General features: G+C 47.2%; 3 protein-coding genes across 3 annotated transcripts in view; 2 read left to right on the top strand and 1 right to left on the bottom strand.

The window, feature by feature from the left end:
* Window positions 1–514, top strand: part of get3 (guided entry of tail-anchored proteins factor 3, ATPase) — a 4148-nt gene extending 3634 nt beyond the window's left edge. The window contains exon 7 of the mRNA XM_083693599.1: window positions 1–514. This exon is cut by the window's left edge and continues 120 nt beyond it. Within this exon, the coding sequence (XP_083549725.1) occupies window positions 1–9 (9 nt within the window). The 3' untranslated portion in view covers window positions 10–514.
* Window positions 515–2757: 2243 nt separating this feature from the next.
* best2 (bestrophin 2) lies at window positions 2758–6816 on the top strand (the record flags this gene model as incomplete). The annotated part of the gene is made up of 9 exons (XM_083693419.1): window positions 2758–2909; window positions 3087–3181; window positions 3300–3533; window positions 3967–4121; window positions 4285–4362; window positions 4741–4893; window positions 4982–5062; window positions 5418–5572; window positions 5982–6816. 9 exons carry the CDS (start codon window positions 2758–2760, stop codon window positions 6814–6816), a joined length of 1938 nt encoding a protein of 645 aa, XP_083549545.1.
* Window positions 6817–7488: 672 nt separating this feature from the next.
* Window positions 7489–8860, bottom strand: LOC310821454 (protein Hook homolog 2-like). Its single transcript, XM_083693496.1, has 3 exons — window positions 8600–8860; window positions 8381–8452; window positions 7489–7985 (listed from the first exon to the last, which is right to left on the bottom strand). The coding sequence occupies exons 1-3, from the start codon at window positions 8648–8650 to the stop codon at window positions 7854–7856; spliced, it is 255 nt and encodes an 84-aa protein (XP_083549622.1). The 5' UTR covers window positions 8651–8860; the 3' UTR covers window positions 7489–7853.
* Between the last annotated feature and the right edge of the window lie 1929 nt (window positions 8861–10789).

Raw genomic sequence — 10789 nt, forward strand, 5'->3', positions numbered from 1 at the left:
ACCAAGTGAACAACTCAGACCCCCCCCCCTCACTCAGCCGCAGCCTGAACCTCCTCTGCCCCCACCCCATGACCCAGCAGCATCACCCCCCTGCAGTACAGCAAGACCATCCTCCTCCTCCTTGTCTTCATCATCGTCCGAACCAGAACCTTCCGCTACAGCAAGAGCTCCGCGCACACACACACACACACACACACACAACCTGCTCATGTTACACAGTTAAAAGAGAGAAAGTGGTCCACAGAAACGATCTTGTGTCTTCTGTCACTTTTCTCTCACTCTCTCTTTCCCCTACCATTCTCCATATTTCACCTGGGAACAAAGTACAATTCCTGAAGAATTTAACTTTTCCTCTAGAGAACTTTCAGTGCCACCCTAACCCTAACCCCCCCCCCCACACCATTCCCTTCCCTTCTTCCCTCCAGTGTCCAGCCTCCATTATGTGCAAATGTCTACGATGGCGAAGTATGTCTGGTGCTGTGTATTTTCAGTATAAAACAGCTTTGAGATGGTCGACTGCATCTTTTTGTTTGCCCCCATGGTTTATTTAGGTTGTATCTATTATAACTAGGAATTGAAGACAGAAATAAACCCAGGGTATGAGAGAGCAGGGGGTGGGAAGGTTTTCTGCCAGTTTTGGGTGAAGTCTGGTGTTTTTGCAGGCCAGGGTGAAGTTAGGCTAACTACCCCAGGGTGAACGGATGTTATGAAAGGGAAGAGGAGTGGAGGAAGGAAGGGAGGGAGGGAGGGATGGGGTAGGAGGGTATTGGGATATGTTTGCCCTCCGATTCATCAACCCCACAGCAAACTATCAGAAATTAGAAGGGGGGTGATTTGAGAAATAGCATGGTCAAATGTTACGTCACCGATGCTGTTGAGGCGTAAATACCACGCCTCAACCGACAACATTTAGTTCAATCCTTGGTTGAAGTTAAAACAGTTACATGGTTAAACAGTGTCATTTCATCTATACCCAGATGGCCACTTGTAATTATTTTATGCCAATCTGGTTGTATCTAATAAAGCTTATGGAACAATAATAGGAGACCCTGCAGTCTTTGTATAAAGCTTTTATGTGCCACTCTAATCCTCCCCTCCCTCTCTCTCCCTCTCTCCCCCTCTCTCTCTCCTTGCATCCCTTAGTTTCTCCCCCTTCATATGTTTAGTTGAGGGCTCGCTATTCGGGAACACTTTAGAGTGATGTTGACTTATTGAATGCCTTATCAGTGCATTATATAGTATATGATAAATTGATTACTGAATGTTGCTTGATTCCTTGTTGAACAAAAAATAAAATGTTGGTTGATTATTTTGGTAGTATTTAGACAACAGAACGTTTGTCACTGTTGCATTTTGTGTGACCTGCCTGTCGCTTCTTTGGTGCACAACGTCTCAACACTGTAAGGAGCCAGAACAGTAGTCGATAAAGCAGGCGCCCTGTCGATTGGGCCTGACGATGAATACACACTTGGCTACACATAAAAGAGTGGTCGTTGTGTAACTAATCTGTAGCCTCCATATCTCTGCAGCAACACATGTGATGGTCATCGGCGCCGAGGATTTTTCCTTCAACCATGCAATATTATCATGCCTTTCAGTTATGGGTCTTCTTCTCTTGACGATAAAGGATGTCAGCGAAAGTGTTAACACAAACATGCCTCAGTCGCAGCGGCACTTGCCTTACTTGTGTCTTTAGATTCACATCGGCTTCATTCATAACTTAATTATGTTGTAAAACATATGCAACTGAAAATGCGCTCTTTTGGACGCAGACACCAAGACGCACAGACACGCACCGATACTCTGCGGCACAGCATGGCTGGTTGAGCAACAGATTAGCCTTGACAGATCCTGACTTTCATCTACACTTCAGAACTTGCAAACAAGTCTCCCGTGGAGTCGGTAAAGTACAGTGGTTTATCGAACATTACCGCAGACCAGATAAAGACACTAAAGCTTACCATCTCACTTAAGGCACATCATGCGCAGTGAATTACATTTTTGAATCACATATGACCACACTTTTTTTTACTTGTTTTGTCGTAAACTTTTACTTATACAGGGCTTTTACTCAATGACAGAGCATACCCACTGTTTTGGTACTTTTCTCCAGTGTTTTACGCAAGCGCTCCTTGACATCCGTGTACCTCTCGGCGGCCTGTCGCTTGTGGTCCATCACCGATTTGAAGTGCACTGTGCCGAGCCTTGGCTTCCCAGTCGGGGGGCTGCGCTAACGAGCTCCGCGCTCCTTCCCTTCTTCTGATTTACCCCAGGGCGCTCTGACCACTAAACGCACTGCTGAGGCTCCAAGGATTAACCGAGGTCTTCTTGTACTGTATTTTATTATGTCTCCGTTTAAAGGTCTGACGCCAATGGATATCCGTGAAGTTGTACGTAGAAAACCTTAATAATAAATAGCCAACATTTCATGATATATAATGAATTGATTAAGAACTTTGCCAACAATTACGCGCAGACATTAGACTATTGCAAATTATATACCCTAAGGATCCAAGGCAGTGGGGTAAGGATGTTTGTCTACTATCTATAACCTCTACCAAATGTAAATTTCACAGAAATTCACAGGCTATATAGATACTTTCTTTGACATTTTCTTACTTGCTTTGGACAGCTCTGTAGCTATATGATTCAGTTTGACTGCAAAGATCTGCATGCTTATAGAATTATAATTTGCAACCTATTATTTTCCCCCAAAGATATTGTTTCTTTCCAAGAACTAAATCCATAAATGACGTCATGACTGTTACCTACACTGCAAGAGTTGCCAATGCGCGTTTCTGTGGCTTCTCCAAATTGCTTCTTGCCTGGAGGGGAAGCATCTACAAGGTTTTATATAAGGAGTTCCTTGCTTTCTTCGCCATGTACACTGCAATCAGTGTCACGTACAGGTAAGACAGGCTATGCCTTTTAATAGGCTTTCTAAAAATAGCCTAAACGTCTGAAATATGTATTGTACCTAACCATAACTGTGAGATTAGACTTTATCCTTATTACCGTAAAACATGTATTTTCCTTCCTTTCTTTCTTTCTTTCTTTCTTTCTTTCTTTCCTTCATCCCTCTTCAGATTCCTCCTTTATGATGACCAGAAGAGGTATTTTGAAAAACTGGCAATCTACTGTAACCATTATGCCAGTCTTATCCCTATGTCCTTTGTGCTAGGTGGGCTGATATGTCAATAACACAATAACAACAACACATGCATGATTTACAAACTTTAGTCGCCTCTTACTATACTGTACCACGAATCAGAATGGCAGCATGTATTTGTGTGTAACAGGTTTTTACGTGACACTGGTGGTGAATCGCTGGTGGAGTCAGTACACCTGCATCCCATTGCCTGACCGGCTCATGTGCACGCTCTCCGGCGGCCTGCAGGGCGCGGACGAGCGCGGGCGGCTCCTACGACGCACGTTGATGCGCTATGCGAGCCTGTCCGCGCTGCTGATACTGCGCTCCGTCAGCACGGCCGCGTTCAAGCGGTTCCCCACCATGGACCACGTCGTGGAGGCAGGCAAGTACTAAGATGCTGTGAATTTATATAGGATTAACTTGTATCAATACAGCATGAGAGAGTTTGTCCATATGCAAACCCACAATGTATCCAACTTCTCTCACTGTATTGTAAGTCACACCTGTGCTGTGCAAAGTGTTGCCCCGCTATCTTCTGGCATCACACACAGGCCCGGCGCCAAAACCAACACCTTGGAAGGGCCAATGGGGGGGTGGAGGTGGTGATGTGGTGGTAGCAAGTCCGGCGGTAGCAAGTATATGGACCTACAGTAAATACAAATATCAGACTAAACATTCAAACACGCCCCCGGAATATCAACAAGTCAGAAAATTTGGGTGGGCAAGACACACGTTTGGGTGGGCTGAGCCATAGCCATACCCATAGCCACTGCCGGCCTTGATCACACATGCCCTATGATTTCTCTCTACTGCAGGGTTCATGACCAGAGAAGAGCGTAAGAAGTTTGAGAGCCTCCAGTCCCCCTACAATAAGTATTGGATGCCTTGTGTGTGGTTCACCAACCTGGCCGCCGTGGCCCGCTGTGAGGGCAGGATCAAAGATGACAGCACCCTCAAACTCCTGCTGGAGGTACGACAGTGGCACACACACACGCACACGCACACGCACACGCACACACACACACACACACACACACACACACACACACACACACACACAAACATAGTATACACTGTAAAGTACTTACTGTATGTCTGCCTGTCTGTGTGTCTGCCTGACTGTCTATTTGCAGGAGCTCAATGCCTTCAGAGGGAACTGCAGCATGCTGTTTCACTACGACATGATCAGTGTGCCCCTGGTCTACACCCAGGTACGTGTGTGTTTGTGTGTTACACCCAGGTACGTGTGTGTTTGTGTGTCACACCCAGGTACGTGTGTGTTTGTGTGTTACACCCAGGTACGTGTGTTTGTGTGTTACACCCAGGTACGTGTGTGTTTGTGTATTACACCCAGGTACGTGTGTGTTTGTGTGTTACACCCAGGTACGTGTGTGTTTGTGTGTTACACCCAGGTACGTGTGTGTTTGTGTGTTACACCCAGGTACGTGTGTGTTTGTGTGTTACACCCAGGTACGTGTGTGTTTGTGTGTCACACCCAGGTACGTGTGTGTTTGTGTGTCACACAATTGTAGTTTTAGAGCGTCCCGTTTTCCGTGTCGTCTTTTTTTCTTGTGTTTATTGTCCCTCAGGTGGTGACTCTGGCTGTGTACAGTTTCTTCCTGGTGTGTCTGATTGGACGACAGTTCCTGGACCCGGCCCAGGGCTACCCTGGCCACGACCTTGACCTCTACGTCCCCATTTTCACCCTGCTCCAGTTCTTCTTCTACGCTGGCTGGCTGAAGGTGGGAAGGCACATTGAATTCAGACATTTCCCCACAGCAATAAATAACACAAATATGACGAACACTTCCCTCCCTTTCCGTCCTTAAGGTGGCAGAACAGTTGATCAACCCTTTTGGAGAGGATGACGATGACTTTGAGACCAACTGGCTGATTGACAGGAACTTCCAGGTTCACATTGCTTTAGTTTTTACTGCTTTCTTTCAGGAGCCATTACTATCTAAAGGTTAAACTGTGATATGTATGTGTATTTGTGTGCGTGTGTGTGTGTGTGTGTGTTCCATCTGTGTGTGTGTATGTGTTCCATCTGTGTGTATATGTGTTCCACCTCTGTGTCTGTGTGTGTGTGTGTGTTCCATCTGTGGGTGTGTGTTCCATCTGTGTGTGTTTGTTCCATCTGTGTGTATGTTCCAACTGTGTGTGTGTGTGTGTGTGTGTGTGTGTTCCATCTGTGTGTGTGTATGTGTGTGTGTGTGTGTGTGTGTGTGTGTGTGTGTGTGTTCCATCTGTGTGTAATGGCCGTCAGGTCTCCATGATGGCCGTTGATGAGATGTACGGAGACCTGCCCATGATGGAGAGGGACCGCTACTGGGACGATTCCAACCCGCGGCCCCCCTACACCGCCGCCACCCTCCTCGTGCTCCGCAAGCCCTCCTTCCAGGGCTCCACCTTTGACATGGCGTAAGTCTGTCAGCCAGGGGAGGATGGTGGAGCCAGTGTGTTTGATAGCATTCCTCATGCCATTCCATGTATTATGGAATGGAATGAACTGAGGAATTACAATGAGCCCGCCCCCTCTGAACTTCTGCCTCCACCAGCCTCCCCTGCTGTCAGCCCACAGAAAAGCTTCACTGGCACAATTTTGCACATTCGGTCACTGACAACACAAATGGTTTATACGTTGTGGTAGAGTTGATGGCCTTGAATTCTGACTTTTGCAGTGCTCAATAGAAGAAGTGCATCTACAGATACATCTTTACAATGAATCAAACACACATCTTCACCGTGTTAGAATATTCCGTACGGTTTGTTAAAAGATGGTGACTCAAACCCCTCAGACCTTCCTAATCCCCTTCTCTTCCCTCACCAGGATCCCCAAAGAGGAGATGCACTTCCAGCCTCTGGAGGACATCGCTGAGAACCTGGAGGAGTCCAGGTCACGGCACCCCAACATGGCGCTGTTCAACCGCCTCCTTAGCTCCGCCCCCTCCCCCACAGGCCTCATGGGAGGGGCCCTCCGCCGCACCTCCGCCCAGCTCCAGAGGTTCCGGCGCTCCCCCGGCTTCGACCCCCCCACGAGTGATGATGATGATGACGAAGGTGGGAACGTGGGCACCGGAGGCTCGCTGCCCTCTGGGCTCGGTCAGGACACCCAGAGTACCATCTGTAGCTTTGGGGTGATCAGCTCTCGTACCCCCCTCATGGAGGTGCAATTTGGCGTTGAGCAAGGGAGACGATGGGAGCCCCGAACCGAGGAGGAGGGGATGATGATGGAGGAAGAGGGGGAAGAAGAAGGGATGAACATCCAGAGTGGTACAGAAGAAGAGAAGAGGGAGAATGTGAAAACAGAGGCGGTGAGAGACACCCAGACGCCCGTGCCGCTGCTCCCTCCACCCCTCCAGCCAACCAGGGAAACCTCCAGCAGACAACCCCGGGACAAAGCCCCAAGACCGGCCTCAACAACCCCCTCTACCCCCCTCAACCCGACCATCCTCCACCCACGCCCCACCTCTCGGATCAGCACGGCCCGCTCCACCCAAGACCTCTTCACCTCCCAGCCAATCACTGACCAGACCAGAGCTGCAACCTCCACTCCCAAGCACCCCATTGGTGGATCCAAAATGTCCTTCCTCACCGTCCCGTCGTACGCGGCCCCACAGCGTCTACGCAGCGTCAGCATGGGGTCAGAGTTCACAGGGTCCTAGACTTCCATGACGTCTATGACTAAGGGGAGGCATGGACACTTATGGCCTATTGGGCCCAACTAACGGTGCGCAGAGATGCTGCGATGTAGGGTCACTACTTAACGTGGGGTTAAGGAAAGATGGATGAATGTCATTATCACTGTTGATTACTGCACACCAGTGGAGGCTGGTGGAGGTAGAAATCGGAGGACAGACTCGTTGTAATGTGTGGAACACACGTGTCTGATACCGTTTCTTATTCCATTTCATGCATTACAATGAGCCCGTCCTCTGATTTCTACCTCCACCAGCCTCCCCTGCTGCACACACTGGTCACTGAAACTATTTGAATTGTATTGTTGGAGACTCTAATGAAGTAGAATTATTATAAGTAAAAGCAATAGAGATCTAATGATTTCTGCACCTCATTGCACTTAATGAAATAAATAGTAGGTACATGTAAGACAATTCAAGCAGTCACATTAAAATTGGGATACAATGAGAGCTTGTGTGTGTTTCTGCGTGACGTTTTATTAAAAGCATAAAGCACATAGATAATGGGGTGAAGAACAACTGTATCATTGTCACAAAAGGAAATGGATATGAGAAGACCATTCCTGTCATAAGGTAAAAGATGAAATGTTGATTGACAATTTTGGAGACAGAGAAAAGTCCACAACAGACTCTGGCAGACTTGCAATGAAACATCTGTAGCAATCGCATTGCAATCTTCTCATTTGGTAGCTTCAAAGAGCTTCACATAATTCATCACAAGATTGCAGATCGCATGGTTCCGTTTTTCCACCACACTGAATATAGTTCTAATTCAATTGGATTCAAACCAAGATTCAGACAACGATAAACATAAAACAGCAACACCAGTACCAGCTTTGACCAGGAGGGAGCGCCAGTGTCACATAAAACTATCTACATCCAATGAGAGAAAAATCTGAATAATCATCATCATCACAACAAGTCCCACCACCAACCATCTAGTCCCAGTCTCGTCATACTCCAGAGGTACCTGTCCCCCTGTCTCTCCCCAGGTTCGGGAGCTCCTATCTGGGATGTAGCCTTGGGTAGAGGCCCCTCCGAGCCTGGGTGGACTGTCTCTGCTGGGCCAGGAAGGACTGGGCCTGTCCTGGGGTTCTGGAGCCCTCAGACAGTACTTGCTGCTGGAGAGCCACACACTGAGAGAGAGAGAGAGAGAGGGGGACACATAAACACTCATATCAGCCTACTTAAGCTCATACAGACAATCCCTGCAACGTTGCAATTCTTTATATTTGTCCCTCAAGTGTGTGCATGTTTACTCCCCCACATGGGTATAAAAGGAATGGGATGGGGAGGGGGGAGGGAGGGGGGAGGGGTGCTCTTCTAATCCTATGCTTTTAAATCCATATAGGGGAGTGTACAACACTTCAGGGAAAAGGACTGGAGAATTGGGACGACAGAGTGTGTTAGGACAGTGCAACGATACAGTGGCCTAGGAGGGACATTCTTCTGCACGGTGCATGGCTAAAGTACATTTGATGTATATAAAGTATGTTTTTCTCATCACCGTCGTCCGTGGTCACACACTCACCATGCTGTACCAGGCTGCGATGATGAGCTTCTCCTCTTGATCTTGTCGGGAGCTGATCCCCTCACACGAGTCCTATAGGATGGAGAAAGAAAAAAACAAAACACAACATAAATCAAATCTGTGATATACTGTAAGGGCATTTATTTGTGCATTATAGATTTACCATAACGATACGGGCGATTGAGAAAGACTCATTTTGACATCAGCACAAACACTCACCTCTTGGACGACCTTCACAACATCATACGGGGCGTTCTTCTCCTGGGCCATTCTCTCACAGTCAGGTCACAACACGGTAATAACCAGCAGCCCAGCCAAAGTTGTGACCGCTGAATGACCACACCAACCCAACAGTAGAGCCAGTGACCGTGTCTCTCCTGCAGGCCAGTGGCACCAGCCGGGGTCTCTTCCACGTGGGAGGCACTGGTTTTGTTCCCAGCCTGGCTGAACAATGGAGAGGTAGGCTTTACTGCTCCGGCCTGCCCTACCACCATGGATGCTTTCCTGCTGACCAGAGCACATTCAGTGGCGGACAGGTCACAGTCACAAGGATGGGATTTGTAGGTAGGCAACAGAAAATAAAGCCTGGGTGAATATAGAATAGCAGGTAACATGCTGAGTGGTATTGCTTGAGGGGGGGATTTACTCGAACCACATGAATGAAGGAGGACAATATCCTGCAAAAAAAAAAAAGAAAAAATAATTCTTCTGTTTAATAGTGATATAGTGGCTGTCCCCTTCACGGTGCTGCACAGAGAGCATTGTGAGTGTGACATGGTGGGGCTTCTGTGTGCATTACAAGGAAGAAACATTCACATGCATGTATGCAAATAAGAAAGAACCCCACCGATCATAACAATACAATACAACGACACCAAAGACTCATATCGCCCCGTTTCTACGTCTCAGTTGTTTACTTTCAATGCACCATTCCCAGAGTCTTTGTGGCAAGGCAAGGTGATTTCCATGCAAGGTCTCTGACCATCTGTGGCTGTGGTCGTCTGTCTGATCTCTCTCACACCCCTTTCTCCACGCAGACGCTGTTAGGTAAAGGTCAAAGCAGTTCCTGGCTGCATCTGCGTTATTAGGTGAAGGGAAATGTGGTTTCAGTTGCTGTCGACAGCAGGTCGTCACACCTCGTGTGTGTGGGAGGACTTCAGAGAAGTTTTGTGGTGAGTATCACGAGTGTTTATCTGGAATGGGATCGTCGAGTGTGTTTACTGACAAAAGGACACAGCTCAAACACCACACCCCTTTCCTTTAGACGTCTTAGGGAGGCTGTGAGGCTGACCACAACTTTGTGTGTGCGTGTGTGTGCGGGCGTGCATGTGTGTTTGTATCTGTGTGTGTGTATGCATGCGTACATGTCTGTGTGTGTGTGTGTGTGTGTGTGTGTATGTGCATGTGTGTGTGTGTGTGTGTGTGCCTGTGTGTGCGTACGTGCCTGTGCCTGTGCCTGTGTGTGTGTGTGCGTGCGTGTGTGTGTGTGCGTGCGTGTGTGTGTTTGTCTGGCCTTTTTGTGTGCGTGTGGGAAAAGAAAAGTACTTTTGAAACAGCAAGAGTGAGAGGCAAAACGAGGGATGAAAGGAACCTAAACAGAAGAGTTTCTTGGAACCTGTCTCTTCTGAAACCCGGCGCTCTGTTTATTCTCTTGGGAGGGAGCAGCGGAACACAAGGCCACAGACGGCAGAAAAAACAACAATTATACCATCAATTCCTGTTAGCTTACAGGAGCGAACATCTGTTCTGAAACTTTCCTCCCACTAACTATCGCAGTGACTTATGAACCTCGCGAACAATAATGGTAGAAATTCTCGCTGCGACACTGATACTGAAACAGACAAAGTTCCACAACAACTCCCTGTTCTGTCACTATCACTTTCTCTGCTATTATCAAAAACGGTCAAAGATAAACATTATTGTAAGGTATCTGTGCAACAGATCAAGTGTTTTATCTGCTGTTATTGCTCCCACTATCAGCATAAGGCTGATTCAACATTGTGTTTGCTTACACCACAATTCTGCCCGCTGTCTTTGAGTCATGCCCTTCAATTGTTCTCGTGTGTTTTCTTCCATCGCCCATTGTTTTATTTTTATTTTACATGTAAAGTGTATTGTATTGCCTTTTGTGTATGAATAAATAAAGTATGATTGATTGATTAATTGGTATGTGTTTACTATGACCACTCGAGCTTACAGTAACAGGTGCAGTGCGGTAAACTCACACTAGAGGGCAGAGTTGAGTAGGTACCGCTGTACGCTTATACTGAAAATATGTCTAGAATGGACTGGAATGGAAAGCTTTCACCAAACTTCAACAATTCCAAGAAAGCTGATCCACAACTTTCACTAGCATCATTCACTCTTTACTAGTGTCATACTTGTGTATTAAAAAAAAAAAAAGACTTG

The sequence above is a fragment of the Argentina silus genome, assembly GCF_951799395.1.
Source record: "Argentina silus genome assembly, chromosome: 22".
Taxonomy (NCBI): domain Eukaryota; kingdom Metazoa; phylum Chordata; class Actinopteri; order Argentiniformes; family Argentinidae; genus Argentina; species Argentina silus.

Bases quoted from the DNA above. Each gene is read 5' to 3' on its own strand.
- LOC310821454 (XM_083693496.1), bottom strand. From the start codon at position 8,650: ATGGCCCAGGAGAAGAACGCCCCGTATGATGTTGTGAAGGTCGTCCAA. The intron at 8,453-8,599 runs GTGAGTGTTTGT...TCCATCCTATAG, and splicing joins TTGTGAAGGTCGTCCAAGAG to GACTCGTGTGAGGGGATCAG. The intron at 7,986-8,380 runs GTGAGTGTGTGA...TCTCTCTCTCAG, and splicing joins TCGCAGCCTGGTACAGCATG to TGTGTGGCTCTCCAGCAGCA.